General features: G+C 30.9%; 1 protein-coding gene across 4 annotated transcripts in view; it reads left to right on the top strand.

Moving 5' to 3' along the window:
• LOC148619860 (phosphatidate cytidylyltransferase 2-like) overlaps window positions 1-22,068 on the top strand; it is a 30,841-nt gene extending 8,773 nt beyond the window's left edge. For 3 of the 4 annotated variants that reach the window (XM_088580216.1, XM_088580217.1, XM_088580214.1), the window contains exons 3-11: window positions 715-811; window positions 1,562-1,738; window positions 2,758-2,877; window positions 3,368-3,450; window positions 4,241-4,397; window positions 5,746-5,898; window positions 9,661-9,795; window positions 11,520-11,623; window positions 14,004-22,068. In XM_088580216.1, coding sequence (XP_088436342.1) covers window positions 715-811; window positions 1,562-1,738; window positions 2,758-2,877; window positions 3,368-3,450; window positions 4,241-4,397; window positions 5,746-5,898; window positions 9,661-9,795; window positions 11,520-11,623; window positions 14,004-14,136 — 1,159 coding nt within the window. In that variant the 3' untranslated portion in view covers window positions 14,137-22,068. The remainder of the gene's footprint in view (window positions 1-714; window positions 812-1,561; window positions 1,739-2,757; window positions 2,878-3,367; window positions 3,451-4,240; window positions 4,398-5,745; window positions 5,899-9,660; window positions 9,796-11,519; window positions 11,624-14,003) is intronic. The other variant, XM_088580215.1, reaches the window with a different exon arrangement.
• Window positions 22,069-22,272: the final 204 nt, after the last annotated feature.

The raw sequence follows: 22,272 nt of genomic DNA, 5'->3' as shown, positions 1-22,272 counted from the left end.
TTGATTTCAAATTTGGTGTGTGGGTTAAATACAAGGGGGTATATATGTTATGCTACCTCATGTTAACACCTGTGACCAGTCATTTTGGAACCTTTTATGGTTCAGTTGCCACATCATCAATGGTTCCAGGGAAAAAAATATCTTAAAAATACACTCCAGTATTCTGCATTGTACACCACAGACTTTAATCAGTCAATTTCTAATCATTTTGGCCATATTGTCTGGTTTGATTCAGTTTCATTAATAATGGAGGATTTGTCACATTGCCTTGTCCAAATTGGTTTCTAAGTAACTACTAACAATACTAGATTCACAAAAATTCATAAGGTTAAAATTTATTGTTAGCTGTGACATCAATTATAGAAAATAGTATTGAAAAGTCATAACTTTCCACTTAATTTGTACTTACAATTTATTCTCCTATTAGTGTTGTCCATTTGTATGTGCCCATATCTTGTACTGGTAAGTTCAACTCCTTAACTGCCTAATGGATTTTAATAAAATTTCATCAAAAGATTAGGCAACATATGTAGATGTACATGTAGATGAATGAATATGATTAATGCCAGGTCACTGCAAGTGGAGATTATCTAACTGTAGGGTTAAACATTATGTAAGTCTATTGTAAGCAGCTGGGTATTGTTTTTATATGTTTGCTTATTGCGCTTTAGTTTGAAATTTCATCTAAAATTGTTACAATGTTTTTTTTTTCAGATGGAGGAATTGGATCATCAGAGGTATATTTTCCTGGGCAATGATCTTTTTCTTTATGCTCATTATTTACCTTGGACCATTGGCTCTAGTCATTGTTGTAAGTACAAAGTTGTTACATAGCATGAGTTCAGTGAAGCTCTGGGTGGTTTTACAAAAATTAGTAAGCACAAAATATAAGTAGTATATAGTGTTATGTCATAATTTTAAAATTAATTTTTCACTGAAATTTCAGTTTATTTTTTTTTAAAAGTTAATCTTCTAGGGCACACATTTAAAAGTAAGCTTAAAGAATCTACAACTGTTATAATGTTTACATTGTATTACAAACTATTTTAAGGGTTTTAAGTGCCGTATGGTGGTTTATTTTGGCGAGTGTAAAATTTGGCGATTATGAAGGAAAAAGGTATACAAAAAATTTTTGACGTTTCAATTTTTTGGCAGACGATAAGTGGTGTACTTTGTACCTAAGCCCAGAGTAAATATTTTGTGAAATTTATTTTGGCCTTTTTTAAACAGAATGCTAAAATATGCTAAAATTAGCACCCCGCAAAAATTACCCGTTATACGATATTTACATCTATGAAAAATTTCAAAATTTTGTGAAAATAATGGCATGAATAAACTCTTTATAACCAATAACAGGACGATCAATGCATGCAATAACTTTCTGAATTTTCAATATTAAAACAGAGGTCGAAATTTAAAGTGAATTTTGAAAACTATCATTAAAATCTGATGGTGGTAAATGTTTGAAATGACCTTTGTTCTATTTTTTTTTTAATTCAAATAAATTGTTTCCTTAGGATTATTACTGTTGGTATGACACTAAACTTTGTTATATTTTCAGACTTTGATGATCCAGATCAAATGCTTCCATGAGATTATTACAATCGGCTATGTTGTTTACAAGTCCTTTAACCTACCGTGGTTCCGTATGCTGAGTTGGTACTTCCTGTTTACATCAAACTATTTCTTCTATGGGGAAAGTTTGATACAATATTTTGGCGTTCTTTTACAGAGGACTGTAAGTTGTATTGCTACACAGGAAAACAAGTTCTATCTTTAAAAAATATAGCCGACACAGTATTTTTTTTCTTTCTTTTGCATATAATTTTCTACATTTCATACAGGAAATATAACAGGTTGCACACAATTTTCGATACATTTTTTTTCGAACGTCACTAAATCATCAGTTTTTGGCCAATCAGGAAACAGAATCGTGATCAAGTGACTTGAGTTGTCATAGAAGAGCATCTTCAGGGTCCAAGACTAAAAAGCGAAACTATACCAACTGCAAAGAAAAAATGCTACTTGAATATTTTGATATGTTCAGTAAGACACCTGACAACATATTTGTCATATGTTTTTTCATATTTTTTGGACCAAAATGAAAAATGTAGTAGTAACATATGTTTAGGACTAACCAATTTAATTATATTATGTATTTCTGTGGGTTTCATTTATAGTGTATTTTGTATGATCAAGAAAAACATGTAATTTGTAATTATAAGCACAAGAACATCTTTTTTTGTATGTTTTATCATTTATGTTGCAATTTTTCAAGTATACAGTGAAACCTGTTGAAACAAGACCCTGAATAAATTGTAATTTATTTAAACCAAAAATATTTGGAAGTCCCAATTTTATCAATTTTAATTCATTTGAACTTGTGTAAAGTGATCATCTGTCTCAACTGAACATTTTTTTCAATTGGTTTATAGCAGAGTTATTTAGATTTTTTGCAAATTAACTGCAGCTTATCAAATCACAATCTAAGAAATGGCATTAGCAAGGAAAATTCTTATTTTAGTTATAGTGTAGGTAAAAGATCTGGCGTCAATTTCACAAAAAGTCGTAAGTGTAAATTTGATCATAAGTTCTGACGTAACAATGCTATTTTCTGTTATGACATCATTAATTACGATGAATTTTACACTTATGACTTTGTATGAAATTGATGCCTGAGGACTGTATCTATCCTTTAACATGTGAGTTGTTTTGATGGATGCTTGTATGAACTGATGATATTATAATTTATTTCAGGAATTTCTTCGTCCATTAGTTTCCTATCATAGATTTATATCCTTTTCATTATACATTGCTGGTTTTGTTGGATTCGTGGTCAGCCTTAAGAAGAAGCATTACTTAAAACAGTTTACCCTGGTATGTTCTATACTACAAGTAGGTTTAAATCAATTTATTGATTGTCAAAGTTAGTGCTTGAAAAATGCAGGTGTCTAGTTTGCAAGGGATCAAATTTTATGTCTATTGCAGATTACTTTGGATTACACTGTTGTAATGGATTACAATCGATTATGATTGCCCCAACCTTGGTGTCTACATAAAAAGCTTCATTTGATTAAATTTTATAAGTTAGTTAAGTAAAGGTTCATCTAAGAATCATGCAAGTAAAGAAAAATGTGAAGATTAAAATTTTATTGCTTTCTTTCTTTACAATCTTAAATCGTTCAGGAGAGTTACATTTATGACAAAGATGACAATAAGAGTTGCATCTAAGTTTGAAAAAAAAGTGAAATTGGGGGAAACATTTTTTTTGTAAATTTTCAAATTCAAACTTCCTGGTTCAACCAGACATTCAAAAATTTGGCAGATATCGACTGTACAGTAACTAAGTATTTTTATCTATTTCCAGTTTGGATGGACACATGTCACATTACTGATAGTTGTCACACAGTCACACTTAATTATACAGAATGTTTTCGAGGGACTTATCTGGTATGTATTTACCCTGTTAGAAAAATAAACAAAATGCAGTTGACCTTTCTTAATTGATCCATGAGTAATACAGAAACCTGTATTAACCAGAAATTCCTTCATATGATGTAATTCATTCTGAACCTGTATTAACTAAACACCAGTCTAAAGTAAGTAATGGGTTCAGTTTAGTATCTTAGATGATTTGTGAAAAGCATTCATGTGCAAAATCAAAAAAAAAATTGATATGTCGGTAATCAATTCAATGTTTGTACATGTATCATATACATGTTTTCACTAGATCTTAAGTAGCACTCTGCATAAGAATCATGCAAAATGTGATTCATGGTTGGAAAGCCTACATATTTTTATTTTTGATATTTTGTTTAAAATGTCATAGTAAACCGAAAGTAACATGTGGCTGTTCATATAACCCTTGTTCATAGAAGATAAAAATCTTATAGAATGTACTGTAGAATTCAAAATTAAGGGGGATAAGTCTGTAAATGACACTATAATACAATAGAAACCATTGGCTTTTTGATGTGGATTATCTCCGACGAACAAACCGGTTGGAATGAATAATTATACATTTAAACATATAAACCTATGAAGCAACTTAATACCAAAAATAAAAAATATGTAGCCTTTTTTTTTTTTGAGGTGTATTAAATTTTACAAAATTTGCATGATTGTTACAAAGACTGCTACTCAATGGATATTTGTTTGGCTATGTCAGTCATATTGTACACAACACAGGCTTAAATTTAAAATCTTTTTAGAATTGATTAAATATGTTTTATATTTGTAGGCTATTGGTCCCTGTCTCTATGATCATCTGTAATGATATCATGGCCTATATGTTTGGTTTCTTCTTTGGTAAGACACCTCTAATCAAGTTGTCACCGAAGAAGACGTGGGAAGGCTTTATTGGTGGTGCTCTTTCTACTATAGTCTTTGGACTGTTGGTAAGTTATAGTATCACTAAACCCCCTGCTTTGAAGTGGGAGGTATAAAGTGATCATGCAATGGTTTTCCAACCCAAGTATTTTGGATCCAAATTTTAGCCTCATTCCATAGAGGAATATGCTCAAAATTTCCCAATTTTCTGCATTGATGTTCTCAGTTTTGAATTTGTACTTTATAAAAATTGAGGTTTGTAAGATGTACAAAAATCCTGTTTGGTCAGTAATGAATCAAATTTGTCATCCAAAGGTCATCTCATGGACTACAAAACAGTGGAAACTGTAGTGGTATGCATCAAGGATTTGATTAGAAATTAATTTTAAAATTACTGATTAAATATCCTTGGTCTAATATACAATAGATAATTTCCAAAAGTCATAATTTTCATGTTATTTTTCCAATTGCCAGGGTCCTGGACTCCTTTCCCAAAACAGTAGGAGAGTCACTGGCTTTCCATTCTTCTGTTTTCACAGTTTTTTTCTGCTACTACTTATCACAGCCTTTTGATGTTTTGACCCAAGCATTATATATATGTACAGCATATCTTTGGATTTGATTTTGGAAGTCAAAAATATTCACTTTATGTTTGACAACTCTGTTTATATTTTTGACCAATCTGGAGTAAGGAGCAAAGGAGCTGGGGTTTTCCTTTTAAGGACATCAGGACCTGGATGTAAAATATTAAATGCCAAATGCTAGGGACTACTGATGACACTGACCAATCATTCAGTTCTAACTAATACATTACCAACATTTTACATTCTTTCTTTCTTCGGATTTTGAGAGATTTTGTAAGTTTCTTGTTTGGTATGAATAGGAACAGACACAGGTTATGAGTATTTGTATTGGTGCAGTTTGATTATTTTTTTGTAGATGTCCTAAGTATTGGTGCAGTTTGATTGTTTTTTTTGTAGATGTCCTACATATTGGTGCAGTTTGATTGTTTTTTTGTAGATGTCCTACGTATTGGTGCAGTTTGATTGTTTTTTGTAGATGTCCTACGTATTGGTGCAGTTTGATTGTTTTTTTTTGTAGATGTCCTACGTATTGGTGCAGTTTGATTGTTTTTTTGTAGATGTCCTACGTATTGGTGCAGTTTGATTGTTTTTTTGTAGATGTCCTACGTATTGGTGCAGTTTGATTGTTTTTTGTAGATGTCCTACGTATTGGTGCAGTTTGATTGTTTTTTTGTAGATGTCCTATGTATTGGTGCAGTTTGATTGTTTTTTGTAGATGTCCTACATATTGGTGCAGTTTGATTGTTTTTTGTAGATGTCCTATGTATTGGTGCAGTTTGATTGTTTTTTGTAGATGTCCTACATATTGGTGCAGTTTGATTGTTTTTTGTAGATGTCCTATGTATTGGTGCAGTTTGATTATTTTGTATGTCCCATCTCTTATGATGATGTCAACAATAAAATTTCTTACGAGTGTGAGCGACACCCTGTGTTCATACTTACAGAGGTCAATCTACCTACAGTTGCACAGAAAATATTTAGTGTAGTGAGTATTTATTAATGAAAATTTATGAAATTAACTAGGTCTATTCAAGATAAATTCCTAGTGGAATTACTCTGCTTGAAATGTTTTTAGCTACTTAGATCTTTTTCAAGGGAACATGCTATAGTCAATTCTTTCTGTTTGCTATTTATTATAGGATATACTATATAGCGGGAAATTTACATGAAGTTTAGGAATTGTGAAAAACAAAGTTTCCCCAAATTTTAGTCAAAAATATTTTTCCTGTAATTTCTATTACATCTGAAGGAACAAATAATAAAGACCAGAACATTTAATAACCCTAGTCATGGAGTAAATTGACACCTTTGAAAACTTCCCACTATATGGTAGAATATCTTTTTCTTATAATATCTCAATACAACATAGAGAAAGCCAAGCTCGCTCTAGGATTTGAATTAGTCAAAGGGTAGTAATGTGAAAGTATTTATATTTGTGGATATCAGTTTTTGTGGTATAGGGGAAAAGCACAAGTTTGTGGATTTTTGAATTCATCGCATAGATGATCCTGTCGTACAATTTGAAGTAAATAATTCTTTTTGTTGGGAATAATTTTTTGTGGTTAACCTTACCCACAAAATCCACGAAAATTGGTACACTATTAACAATTATAGAACTTTTATGGTATCAAATTCTGTTGTTATAAAAGCACTTTGTGTATGCATTAAGTTGTGTTAAAAGGAAATTATGATGGAATCAATAATGCCTTCCCTCCATAATGCATTCGTTGAAAAAAAAACTATACTCAACATTCATCAACTGAATTTGACTTTAAATTGGTGCAAACTTTGTATTTGTAAAGAAGTAAAACCTTATTGATTGTCAAGTTCATTGGTCAAAAGTCAAGGTTACAGAACTGAAATTTTTATGTGGCATGGGGATGTCACACTTTATGCTTCCAATTTTCCAATTTTACCTCCACAAGCCATCTAAACTTGATTCACAATTTACTTGTTTGTAAACAAATCATTTATAAATAGAAACCACAATAGCAACAACAATGCTCCCTATGTTTATGTATGTAAGAAATAAAAAAAATTGCAAACAAACTTTTCATTTTTCATTGTCATTTCATATTTTCACTATACTCATACTGTTAAACATATTCATTTACAGAGTAACTAGTGAGTATGGTACAGCAACACAGTATATTTAACCTGAGGGTCATATAATCTTCCAACTCTATGACTTCAGGGGGTTCAAAAGTATCCTAGGCTATGCCTTAGTGTAGCTTAATTGTTTCAGATCAGAAAGCTTTGTATGGTAACTTGCAGGAAAATTTTAAAATATTTTCCTTAAAAATTGTGATTTTATTATATATTATCAAATTTGTACGAATGTAATTGCTTTGTTGTCAAATGTTAGCTTAAAATTCGAAGTTCATTTTGGGAAAGTTTAAAAAAAAATTGAAGAGGTAGACAAACTTGCATATTAAATGGACAAGAAATCTTGACCCATTGTAAGAATTGAGTACTGATGAAACTGTATCAAACAAGAAATACACTCAATATTCCTGTTGTTGCTCTAACAACTAAGTAAAAGGAGTACTCCATTGGTGTAGCAGATGGAGCATAGTACTTTTACCTATTAGTGGAAGCCACTGCTACACTTTTCTCACCTCAAGAGTCAATTTACCACATTGACAATCTGTAGCTCAAGTCATTTTACCTTAAGGAGGTAAAAAATACAACAGTACTAGGAAAGAATCTTGCCTAAGCAATGGAGCTGGTTTTCTTACAGGGAGAGGAAGCCCCTGCTAAACAACAAAGCAAGCTTTAACATGAGAAAGGAATATGAGTATCTTTAGATTTGTCAAAATTAACCTTTCTAGATCATAAATAAGAAAAAATATGTCTTCTGCAAGTTACCATTTAAGACACCTTTAAAAAAGATTCTGCTTTTCATCTTTAGCACCTGAAATGTATTGCATTTTTGCACTTTGTCAGATTTCATTTATAATTATGATTTGTAAAGGTGACACTACTTTTTACCAAGGAAATTTGAGCTTCCATAGAATGGGTTAGATAAGTCCTCTCTGACCATTAGAATAAAAGTAGGGAATAACTTTAAGGTCAACTGGCTATGTTCAAACAGACCCTTACCTGGGACTGAAGAATTTGTAAAGGTCTAATTGTATAGGTAATTATTTAGTTGATGGGATGACAGAGGCCATTGCACCATATATCATATTCCAGTTGAAAATTTTTAATCGATATCATTCATTTTTACTCAAATATTTAAGAATGGCCCATTAAAATTATAAAGTTCAATTAAAAATAGCCTATCTTTAAAATTGAAAATCCCAACCTCTGATGTAGATAAGAAAGAACTGTGTATATCTTTTGATAGAGTTTTCTATTTCTGGTAATAATAATGTAAGTAAAATGAAATTTGAAGATAAAAGTCCATATTAACAAAAAAATCAAAACATTAAAATATCATAATGAATTTCAACTTAAATCAGTCATTTTTAAAATTTTGACAATGTCTTATTCTTTGTCTTGTTATAGTTCATACTTTATGTTAGAAGTACATATTTGGTAACATTTTACCTAAGTTGATGCACAAAAAATTTCATTTAATACAATGCACAATTTGACTACTTTTATAAAATGCATGTTTCTTAACAGAAAAATTGGATTTATTCTCATGCCATTCCAATACACTATTTCTTATAAACAGAACAAGCTTGTAGCTCAGATTTTTGTGTAAGTCTAACCCTGACTTCACAGATCTAGGCAGTTAGTTTGTGTAAAGTTCTATACAGGAAAAATTGCAACATATATTTTTATATGTTTCATAACATATGGAAATATATCTATTTTTGCCCATGAACTCATGAACTGCTTATTTTGCCCCAATTCAAACGAAAACATATGCCTTCATTGAGATAAATCAATGGAGAAACATTTGTTTACCTATTAATATTTTGATGAGAGAGTGTTATTTATTTATATTTTTATTGAAAATGTGTTGTCATGTGTTTTGTTTTGTTTTTTTTTTTTTTGGTGGTTCTAAACATATGAAAAACACATGTAATACAATTTTTTTCATGTTTTATAAACATATGGTGCAATTTTTCTTGTGTATGTAACAAAATTAAGGAAAAAAATAAAAGCATTACTGTTAATGTATCAACTTTCACAGTTCAAAAAATGATTAGTGTTTTAAATTGTTCAAAATCAATTTTGCTGGTACATGTACTTTTTGCCAGTACATGTACTTTTTTCGCTTTAACCCATCCTCAGCAAAAATAGCAAAAATTATTAGATTTATATAGTATATGGATTTCATAAAAAATTTTGAACTTGAGATATATTTGTCAGTTCTTCAATTTCAAGCAAGCTATCACTTTTAGATTGTTTTTAAAACTTTGTCTTGATCACTTTATTTCTGCCAGTCTACAATTAAAATGTTTTATTTATTTCTGAATTCTCTGAACTATCTAGAAATCTAACATATACAAACCCTCTTTCTAACATAACAAAAGAAAAAATAAATTAATATTTAAAACAATCTAGGTGAATTTACACTGAGGTTGAAATGATATTAGTTTGAATAATTGCAGTGGAAATTATAAACTTATTTGAAATTCATATGAAACATATTTGTAACAAGTTGTATTGATATTGAGGTTATGGAGAATAAGAAAGGTAAGTTACCTCTGCTTTCTTGGCAATTTTCAATTTAAGCCCGTTTGGGTAAGAGGAAATTGTAAGTTAATTCTGACATCTTTATATTTTTCAGTTTGGGATACCGTGGAAAACAATAATGCTGTACCCATTTATGTTACATTCAATATCTATGTCCGTATTTGCCTCAGTCATCGGACCATTTGGTGGGTTCTTTGCCAGCGGGTTCAAAAGAGCATTCAAAATCAAGGTGAGTTCAGATTTCTGGGAGACGATGACTGTCATTTCTTTCTCGTGTTCTAAATATTTGATTTTGAAACCAAAAGATTGACATGTTTAAAGAACAGTTATTATTTTTATGATCAAGGAAAACACCACTCTAATATTTATGATATTTATGTGTAAAATTTTGGATAAAAACAAGAGAAAGTTAATTTTTTGTATTCACAGACATCTGAAGCATTAAAACAATATAAAGTTTCTATTTTCTAAGATAAAAAATATCATAACTTGTAACGTACACCTCAATCAAACTTGACCTGTATTTTGTATTTATCATTCTTAAGATTTAGTTGAGCAGTTCTAAATATTTGATTTTGAAACCAAAAGATTGACATGTTTAAAGAACAGTTATTATTTTTATGATCAAGGAAAACACCACTCTAATATTTATGATATCTATTGAGTAAAAGCAATATATCTATTGTGAAAGTACTATTGTTTGTGGTTTTCATGGGTAGGTCAAAATTTGGTTCCCAACCAACAGGAGATTATCATTAATGTGTATACTGAAAACCTCAAAACCATGAACTCAAGAATCTACCAACTTGTGTTTGTTCCCTAATCCACAAAAATACTTTCACAGTATAATGAATTTTTCAATGAGATTTTGTTAATGTTTGATTTCTAAGTACTTATTCTTGAAGAGTCCATTGTTTTGGACTAATAGTGATTCACACATCTCCACATGTCCATTACGCTTTGGTTTTTGGCTGAATTCACATAGTGAAAATCAGGTAGATATAATGTGGTGAATTTTGGATGGGCAGAAAAATTACTTTTGTAACAGTTTTCTCAGCATCTGCTAATCGCACCCTTTTGATATTTGGTATCCAGCATCAGGTACAGGTCCAATAATGTGGGATCTGCTTTCAGACCTGTCAAACATGTACTTCTTGTCCAAAGAAATTTGGCTTTCTCTGTCTGACCTATTTTATGAAAGATACCCTGTAATCCTAGTACCACTCTAGTTGAATATACCAGTTTTTATATTTTATTTGTAATATAAAAAAAAATTATTTGGACTGAAGTACCACTCTACCAAATGTTTTCAGAGTTTTGGGAAAAAAGACAGTTTAGATGAGGTTTACATGTATATTACATTAATTAAGTTCTTTTCCATGTTCAAAATTCTTTTGTTAATCTACTTGCTGTTGATTGACATCTTAAACACACATTTTATGGAGTTTTTCTTTAAAGAACTATAATCTGTTTTGATTACTGTGTAAGTACAATTGTTCATGGGGTACCAATTTTCATGGTTTTTGTAGGTAGGTCAAATTATGTAATTAGGTTCCCAATGAATAGGCAATTTCCATTCATGTGTATTCTGAATTCCTCAAAACCACAAATTTAAGAATCCACGAACTTTTGTTTCTTCCCTGATCCACAAAAATTTGTATCCACAAATTAAAGTACTTTCACAGTATAGTCTATGTGTTCAGTGGCTGAATCTTGGTCAGTGATATGCTGTGACCATTATAGTACCGTGCTGTGTTCTGCTCTGTGGTGCTATCTTTTCATATGGTTAATACTGTTTTTCTTCATCTTATTTTGGTAGGAAAGATTTGGAGCACTTATCTTTTTGTGGTAGGAAAACCATGGAGTTCTGACATATCATATGTAATCAAATTTTAAAGAAAACTGTGAAATAACAAAATTTCCAAGTATGTAATTAAAATGTGATGTTTGTAGGACTTTGGAGACACAATACCAGGTCATGGAGGTATCATGGACAGATTTGATTGTCAGTTCCTCATGGCTACATTTGTACATGTCTATTACACAAGTTTTATCAGGTTAGTATGTTTATATGTTAGTATGCTTGAAACTTCTCTTGGCTATATTTTAACATCATATTAAATGTTATCAATTTACTTTCCATTTCGACCATTTTAAAAAGTTAGGTGATTTAGAAAGGAAATGTCCCATTTGTCTGTTTGTCTGTCTGTCTGTATGCTTGTTCCTCTGTCCTGATATCTTTATGATCAGTTTGAAATGAAATTTTACAACAGAATGGCAAGCTGTACAAGATCCATACCTTAAATGTCTTAAAGAGACAAAAATGGCCGTGGTGGTTGTGAGTTCAATCCCCAGCCATGTCATACCAAAAACTTTCAAATTGGTAGTTGTGGCTTCTTTAAGTATATAGTATTTAAGGGGATAGAGCGACAACTGGTTGTCTTGGAGTCAGAATAATGTGTCTGAGTGGAGTGGCATGCAGGCTGTTGCTTCAGTGGACTAGCATGATAAAGATCTGGCTTAGCATGTTGGACTTGTATAAAGCAGGGTCAGTTCTACCTGGTCAATTGTTCATGTCCTGAAATGCATGAAATATCTGTCATAGGACATATAACCATATTCAATCAATCAATCAATCATTAAAGGGTCAATTTTTTTATCTATCAGTCTAAGTGTTGTAACATATGGTTTGGAGATACAAAGATTGTTGTCTATTTTCATGTGAAACAAAAGATAATTGAGAAACATATGTTTTTGATAACAACAAGTTTAATTGACTATTATGAATCATTAAATTTTGATTTTTTTAAAAATTTTAACAGATATCTGTCATGAATAAAAATGATATTGATATCCTGAGAAAAATAGTGTTTAAAAAGCATTATTGAGTACTTTTTTCATGTTCCTATTGAGTAATACATTTAGGTGTGACAATAACATGTACTGTTACTGCTGTAAACATAGAAATCTTTGTATTTGGGGGGATGGTTATGTTTTCACCAACTCAAGGCCATGAAATAGACATAAAAATGACTCACATGAAAGTCTCCTTGTTTAATGTTTTTGAGACATTAAAACCTCTGACCAATTAATTTACACCCACTTAAAAAGTTTTACCTGGTAAATTGTTCAAATAACACCTCCACAAGATGTTAACACATTTACAAAGGTCTCACTAACCACTTCTAAAGTTTCCATTACTTTACATGTTAAAAAAGTAATTTTCAAAGTCTCACTGTGAATTCCCAGGACAAATGACATCTTAAAGTTGCATACCGTTGCGAAGCTTGGAAAATAAGGCTTCCAAAATCATTATGCTAATGGTACGATGATAGTAGAAATTCTTCACAAAATTGACTTGAATAAATAATACTGAAAATCCACATTTTTACCTGTTCTGCTAACTGACAGCATGGAGGCAAATTACTCACACATGTAAACAATATTCATACACTTTAGTAGTCATTTTGACTACTTTTAATCATGATACACACAAATAATGCACTTACAATGCATATGTCTAGGTTCAGTGTGTTTTTAGTACTACATAGGGGGGTGGCCATTTGACGTGGAAGTGGTTAGTGAGACCAAACTTATTTCAAGAGTTATGTCCCTTACCATAGGTCTACCTTCTTTATTGATCATTTACACTATCTGGTAAAGTTAATGTGAAAAACAGTGAAATGAAGTAAATCTTTCATTGCACAACTGTCAACTATCTTCACTTCTTGTTTGTGTGTCTTCTAAATAGTTAAATGAGTTTTGTTGAAACTTTATAGAAAATTGAAGCATCATATATATTAATTGATTGATTGATTGTTGGGGTTTCAGCTATATTCAGGCAATGAACATGAACTGATGATGATGAAATGAGAAAGGGGATGGGACACAAGGTTAATAGGGTCGACTAATTTTGATTGCCACTAGAAAAAGGGGGATGGGTAGTGTCGGACAATTAAGCCTCCTGTGGCAGAGCGCAAAGATTCCTACTCCTATCAAATACCACAGCAGGGTTCTTTAACATGCGAGGAACGTGGCATCTTTCCCAACACGGTGCACCACTATAGGTTTTCTGTATTATAGCCTGACAACCCCAGCATGTAACACGCAAGGGATACCCCAATCCACCACCTGGGGCATACAACCCAGTTGCTCTGTGGGCAGAGCGCCCTAGCCCCCAGCTAGGGTTCTGAGCACTATTTAGTCACCTTTTACGACTAGCTTAGCACTTTTGCCACCTGGACCTGCACTGGGCATCATATATAAATATAAATGAAGAAAGGTTATTATTGTTGGATGCTTGGGAGGGGAGATAATCAGATTTAATGGTTTTACAGTTTTAAGTGTTAAAGTAGAGGGGTTTTAATTTGTGAACCTTCTCATAGCATTTTTATCTACCTATTAAATCTTAATAATTAAAATACTATTTATTTTTAGAGCACCAAATCCTCAGAAAATATTACAGAGCATTTGGCTGCTGACAACTGAAGAACAGTTAGAGATATATAATACTTTGCGAGAGAAATTGACTCTTCGTGGACTTGTCTTAGATAAAGCTGTACAATCGTAACTGGGATTTATATGTGTAATGTATGTGTTAGAGTAGCATGTGATAGATATGTAGACTGACAGAAATGGGAGAGCTATTTGTATGTGTATATGTACTCATTACTCTTGAGAGACTGTCCATGTAAAAATCAGGCAGATCCTGTGATATGGTTGGCACAGGGTAAATTTTATCCCACTGAATTTTTTTTTCAATGTAATGTTTATATCATTTATGTATCAGATAGTAAAAAGATATTTTTAAATTAACAGTGAATGGCTCAGAAAACGATTTTTAAGTTCTTGAACAAAGCAACCTAATTTTCCACCAAATTAATGAGTTATCTTCCTTTTTTTCAATGAATTTCAATGTTCTCTGTGATTTTTATCTCTTTAACAGTTGCAGTTAATCAAAAACCAACATCCACCTTTGAGAAGTGATATAAAATGGATGGACATTTTTTTAAAACAAAATTGTTCATGTGCAACCCACTGCCTGGTTTTTGCATGGACACCCTCTTTATGTAGAAGTTGTGGTGATTTACTTATTTTTGCTATTTTCCATGTGGACAAAAAAGCACAAAAAAAAATGTCATTGCAAATGGCATTTCTTACACAATTTATTACCTCATACTTTAAATACTGCTTCAATGAAATTCTAATGTACTTAGTTTCTTTTTCCAGTTCAACTATTTTGTTATGGTTAAGCAAAACTTTTCTTTGATGGGAACTACATGTATACAATTCATTGGTAACATGATTTTTTTATGATTTTACATTATTCATAAAACCCATGTGTGAATTAATAGTTCTACAGTTATGGCCTTGTATATGTTTTTGGTCTTGTAAAGATGTTGAAAGATTATCATCAAATTTACAGAAGATATAGTCCTATAATGAAGAAATGAAAAGTTTCATGACAACAAACTTTGAAAATTATTATATTAGTTGTAAGTTTCTGAGTTTTTCTGTTATCTACTTGTTCATGAATGTATGTATGTATATAATTGTTAATGTTAAAATACTATTGCTGAATGGGTATTGAATTATATGTTTATAAGACAGTTTTATAGGTCAGGGGATATTTCTTTATGCACAGTATATTTTAATGCATGTTTATCTGACGCAATGAAAAAATTGATAAAGTGCATCAGTTTTCAACTTGAGTGTTGGTGTTTTACCTGTAAATAAGACTGGAAAGGACTGTTTTAAATACATTTTATTTAGTTGTAAAAGCGGCCTGATATTGTATATCATAGTCGTTAAAGTTTTTAAGGTATCACTAACCACTTCTGACGTTTCCAATCCTTTACATGTTAAAAAAGTAATTTTCAAAATTTCACACTGAATTCCTGGGACTAATGACATCTTTAAGTTACATACCATTGCAAAGCTTGGAAAATATGGCTTTCAAAATCATTATGCTAATGGTACAATGATTGTAGAAATTTTTCACAAAATTTACTTGCATAAATAATACGTAAATTCCACATTTTTACCTTTTCTGCTAAATGACAGCATGGAGGCAAATTACTCACACAATATTCATACACTTTGTAGTAAATTACAAATATGATTTTAAAGTATACATTCTCACCTTTATTTTGTCTACTTTTAATCAGAATACACACAGATTATGCACTTGCAATGCATAGGTCTAGGTTCAGTGTGTTTTTAGTACTACATACGTGATGGCCATTTGACCGGAAAATGGTTAGTGAGACCTAAACCTGGGATGTTGGTTCTCTCCCCTTTAAAAATTTTTGAAAATTTTCCTGATTCAAAATATTGTTTGTTTTTGATATGATTTAATTTAATTGCTGAACACTGAATTAGTGTTAAAAAAAAAAAGACCACAAATGAATCGATGGAATTTAAACTTACAAAAGAAGATTTCACCATTATGAAAAACTGTGTTAAGTACTGTAGCATTATAGCTTGTGTGATAGAATATATATGTGATGAACATTCAATAGTACGTGTAAGCAATCCTAGTGATCAAACAGTAAATACAAATTTATGTAAGAAACAGGCAGGTACACTGGTAACAGTAAAACATTTTAATAAAATTGTAAAAAATAATATTTATGATGAAATATGCTCAAATTTACAACGTAAACTTTAGCTAGCTCCTAAACATATTCATTTTATCATAGAGAGTGGAGAAATAGTTTAAATTCAAAAATGGACAAAGGAAGATACTGTTTCTTTTTTTAAAAAATCAGTATAAAGATTGGAAAATTAAAATGGCTCTAAAATTCGTGCAGAAATTAAAATAATTGGTTAAGAATTGAGAAAAGATTTAATCATTTAAACAATTGGCTGAAGTGCACTGCAAAATTTTTCTGCCATTTTTTATTCTTTATATAGGTTGATAAAATTGTCATCTTTCACCACATTTTTTATTGGCAATATTTTTTGCTTTTTGAGTGTTTTTCAGGGGTTTTGAATGTATTTTACCACCTGCTTGGTTCTTACACGGAAATATAATTTAGAATTATTACTTGCAAATGGTGTATTTATGCTTGTTAATTTAAAGATGAATGTATATTTGTATAAATTTGGTGATTGTGTTGTTGTGTTTTTATTTAATTTTATTTTAGGATATCTTTTTTACTACAATCTTTTATGGCCTTAATGTAGCCACCATATTTTGCATTTTAATAATAATGACATTTTATACAAGCTTCAGTCTAACTCTTTCTTAATTGAATTTGATTTAATCACATAATTTCTACTTTTGCATGATTCTTACAAAGAGTGTTACTCAAAAGTCATACACAAAAGATAGACCTCATTTAATTAAGATATTTGTTCATGTAGCTACATGTAATAAGAAAAAAAATAAAGAATAGAATAATTTATTTTCTTCATTTTATTTCATTTTACATTATATCTTATGTTCAAAAAATATATTGATTCTTGTGCATAGTTAATAGTAAAGCAAAGCTTTATGATGTGAGGCAGAATTGTCAGGGATTTCATAATATTTCATTTGTTCTACATTATGAAATCCCTGACAATTCTGCCTCACATAACTGTAGAGATTATTGTCAGACTGAAGGAGGTAGACCTAGGGTAAGGGACATAACTCTTACAAATCATCGGAGCGTTTGTGTAAAGCATTTTATATCAATCAGATCAAAGCATAACTCGGATTGATTTCATTCTATTTCAAATGAATGGTTGATAGGCTATGGTGAAATTGAATATAATACAAACATCAATGATTTCAGGAGTTATGTCCCTTTCCTCAGGTCTACCTCCTTAAATCATTTTGAATGCATGAGATGATATACTTGATGATTTTTTTTCCAAAAGGAAACAAATAAATCAGACAAATTCTCATTGGTAGGCTCTTGAGCAGGGTTTTAGGGGGGTTCAACCTCATCTACCCCCTTTTGGTTGAAAAAAATGTTTAATATATCCTAAACTTTGCCAAAAATGAGTGATAGATAGCCTTGCCCTGCCCTTTATAAATTTTCAAATGGATATGAAGGCTTTCATTGAATGCCATGGTGGATACATGTAATGGTTCTCCTTAATTTGCATGGGTTTAGAATGCAAATGAAAGTAATATGTATTGAAAATGATTTGTTAGAAGTAGGAAAAATATCACTGGTTTAAACAATGTTGGAAAGGGCTTGTTATGGAAGAGTTGTAATAATCTCTGGAGTAACAGTAATTTATTCGGTATATCATGTGTAAGTGTTGTGAGTGTTGTTTGCTGTCAAGAAATACTATAACAAATTATTGCTTGTTTTAAATACAAAAAATTTCCTTTATTGTTAATCCAATTTTTTTGAAAGTTGAATGTGATCCCAGTGGAAGTCTTTAATTGTTACACCCCCAATTTAAAAGTGGGAGGTGTACATTGAACAATGTGTCTGTTCATCAGTTAACTACCTTTTTGTTACTGTTTTTGTCCCTTGCCGCTACTTGGAAGGGTACATAGAAATACCAGTATCCATCTCTCTGTCTGTCACACTTGACTTTGTGAATGCAACTCCTCAGAAGCCACTCAACTTATTTTGTTCAAATTTTGTAGGATCATTAGTTGTCATATGTAGTTGGTGATATTGTGCTACCATTATGATTCGATAATTTTACATCAGTTAAGGGACTTTTGCACTTCAAATTTTTTGCAAGTGGCAATTTTGTCTTTACAATCATTTATCACAGCTACTTGATTTTTTGACACAAGCTATATATGTACGTATGCCATATAATGGGATTACATTTTAGTCTCAAGTGATGTAAACTTCCTTTTTGACAACTTTTTAAATATTTTTACCATACGGCCATAGTGGTGTCCTTACGTAGGCTTAGCTCACAGTTTTTTTTCTAGTTTCTTTTTTTAGATGGTGTTATTGTTATATTTATTCATTGGTCTATAAATCTTTGGCATATGTCATTTTTAACACTAGGCTGATGTGCTGTGAAAATGTGAAAGTTCATTTACATACAATATGAATAAATTGATTTCAATTGAAATTCCCATAAAACAATTGCAATCTATAAAATTAGGACAGATTCACAATGAATGGGAAAAAGATGATATACATGCATTATGAAATAAATAGTACCTTAATTTAATTGTTAGTCTTTGAATGTTCATGTGTTATTCTTTAAATCGTTATTCATTCTAAATTCATTTGGCAACTATTAGATATACTATGGAAGAATTTTTTATGGGTTGAGTACCAATGCACTGTTTTGAATGGGTAATAGTATTTTATATGAATGATTGATTTTATGTTGAATGTGGACAGATCTATTATTTTTAGTCTACAAGAACAGTTTTACTCTTTAACATAATGGCTATATGGTATTAACATGTTTTTATTAGTTTGCTGCTATCTTCAGTCTGGCATGCAAAAATGAATATTAATAAACAGTTGTTTTTGCTCTGTTCCTTCTGGGTAAAAGAAAACCAGTGGAAAGGAAAGACAACTCCTACAAATGAGATGTAATTGTAATTTGCTTAGAATGGCATATTTATTAATTATTTGTGTATCCATTGAGTTTTTTGAATTAAATTAATTGTTTATGTAGCATGTTTATTTAGAATGATATATATTTTTTTGCTTCAGATCATTGTACCAGTAGTTGATTTCTCATAAGTAATGACATCATAACTAAAAATAGTATTGTGATGCCATATCTTATAATCAATTTTATGTAAAATTGACCTCTGTTATTGACTGTACGTTTTTCATAACTGTTTTGAGCTCACCTGGCAAAACGCCATGTGAGCTATTGCCATCACTTGGTGTCCGTTGTCGTTGTTAACAATTTTTCAAAACTCTTCTTCTCTGACACTACTTTACCAATTGGAACCGAATTTTGTATGAATGTTCCTTGGGATATCCTGCATAGGACTGATGTGAGCATTTTTGATCCTTGGAAAAACATGGCTGCTGTCACTAAAAATAGAATATAGGGATCAGACAGTAGTGTTTCGCATATTCGCATATATCTTCAAGACTGTTTAGTTTAGCCAAATTCTTTCAGTTGCTGAAATAATCCTCATAAGGCATACAAAAGTCTCCAGGGATCAAAGTTGTCAGACGACTCCTTGTTAGAGTTATTGCCCATAAAGGTGAAAAATGACAAGTTTATATTTTAAAGTTTTCAGCCAATATCTTGAAAACTTAAAGAGATTTTCAATTGGTGAAATGATCCTTTTGATAGTCCTACCAAAGTCTTCTTGAGTCAAAATTTTTGGTCAACTCCTGGTTGAAGTGATTGCCCTTGAAAGGTAAAATTAACCAAGTGAGCGATTCAGGCTTCTGGGAGCCTGTTCTTTCATATATATATATATATATATATATATATCTTTATTTCATCAAAATTGTTGCCATTTCACAAAAATAATTATATTTCTTTCATGATTTAATAAACCGGTAACAATTCACCTGTCTCATTGTATAAAGTTCTTCTAGTTAAAGGTGAGGGTTTGAAATGTCAAGTTGAAAAATCTAGGTCAGAAGTCATAATGGTTGATTTTGGTGTTTGTAAAACCCCAATATATACATTTAAGTGAGGGAGGGTATAAATTAAATGCTGTAAAGGAGTTTTGGGTATGGTTTGTGCGAGCCCCAAAAGGGTAGTCAAGGACATTAAAAATCTTTTCGGCTGTGAGTTTGTAATGGTTCCACTGAAGGAATAACATTATCTGAGATTACTTCATATATGTCATGAACATGTAAAACATTCAGTTGATGAATTCCAAGGTTAAAGGTCAGATTCCCACTTATTTCATGAACTCTTGTGTTGAAGTAATGCCTAGTCACTCTTATGTATATAAGTGAAATTAAAATGTGGGGCATGTTTTGTTATGTGTAAAAGGTTTGTGTAGCATGTAAATCCTGAATACAATCTGTTCAGATTAAACACTGACTTTCAGCAAATGCTACTGTAGAACTATTTTCCATGGCAACAAGGATTAAGACTCAATAGTACACAATATTTGAAGGAAAATGCACAAGCCTTAATGGTTTCTTTTTGCTATTATATGTATTTAACGAACTTGATCTATAAGTAGTGGATTAATATTTTGCTCAGAGAGTGGATGCTTGATATGGACTGATTGTTACTGTTGGTAAATATTTCACATTTGTAAAAAGTTATATGGGTATACTATCATACTATTTATTTTTTATGTATACTGTACTTTATGATCGGGAAATATTCTTTCATTTTATTAGTTGTTCACACTATGTAAATTCTGAATTACATTTTGTATCAGTATTTGCTTATCAGATACAGTAATAATTATAGTATTGTAAAATGGCAAGACATTTTTTCCTTCTTTCCTGAGGTCATGACAAAACAATTTCTAGATAATCATCTCTTTTTTCTTCTTTCATCAATCTTTTTTATGAGACTTTTGTATGCTCAGCATAATGTTTTTAAATGCAATCTTCGAAATTCTATTTTTTTATTATTATTTCTGGTCATTAATTAGCTCAAGAAAAGCTGATTGATTTAAAACATGAAGTGAGATAAAATATTTTTAGCACTTTCAACTCATTCTCTTAGAGGTCTATCCTCATGTATTTGGTTTTAGTCAGCTAGCCATATGTTCACTCACATGGCTTTTTTTTTCCTATAATAATATTTTTCAAAGCCAGAATAGATGTAATCTAGAATGTTTGTTTTGTATATGGCCTCATATGACAATCATAGCTCCTGTCATAATATAAGCATTGATGTCATTTATTGTAAATTTTCAAACAATTATATTCAGATTTGTTAACTCTTGCTGCTTGAAATCAGAGTCTAAATGCTAGGCTCTGTCAATACAGCATTTTTGCAGTGTACCAATCTTCTGCATTTATATATACAAAGTACTCATTTGACAGAATCTGCACAGATTGATATATTTACAATATAATCCTTGAGAGATTAGATGGATTGATGAAAAGTTATTTTTTCTGCAAATTCTGCTGAGCAAAATTGAAATACTCTTGATCATCAAGTAATGAATGAAAGATAACTCTGCTACAGAAACACAGAAATATTGTAGTGATAGAAAATTCAATAAAGTATTGTTTTTAAGTAAAAGCAGTAGTTTGGGTTTCATAAAATCATTTGAAATTGTCATAAGATACTGGTATTTAACAAAAGCCAAATTAATCTTAATATTCAATTACTGTTTAACTAGGCAAGGCACTTACTAGCACTATTTATTAATTTCCGCTAAGTTCACATATTATTAATTCATGATCCTTCATTTGCACTTTTAATTGCAGGGAAAATTTATGTAATACTCTTTTTTTACATCATTTGTATCAGCTTCCTTTCCTGTGTTCAGAAAAAAAGTCAATGTCATTTCTGTGTTTTAGCACCAGATCAATGTCATTTCTGTATTTTAGCACCAGATTCTAGTTTAGAATTACTTTACTTTTAGATGTTTTACAATCTGTCTTAAATAAAACATAAATGATTTGAACTATGTGTTTGATTTCTTCTTCATGATTTAGCACTAGTACTTCAAAACATGAAGAATGGTCCTTCATTTTAAGTAGATGGACCTTAGTTCTACATGATTTTGGTCTATACTGTTTTGACTTTGCTTTGTTTTGATGAAAGATGCTGACATCTCCATTCAAATATTTTTACTTTGATTGAGGATTGGTCATGGTTTGTGTCCTAT

This window comes from Perna viridis, chromosome 4, assembly GCF_037379345.1.
Source record: "Perna viridis isolate PV_CMFRI_1.1 ecotype Kerala chromosome 4, ASM3737934v1, whole genome shotgun sequence".
Classification (NCBI taxonomy): domain Eukaryota; kingdom Metazoa; phylum Mollusca; class Bivalvia; order Mytilida; family Mytilidae; genus Perna; species Perna viridis.
Note: the sequence above shows the minus strand (reverse complement) of the source record. Positions and strands in the feature narration are given on the sequence as shown.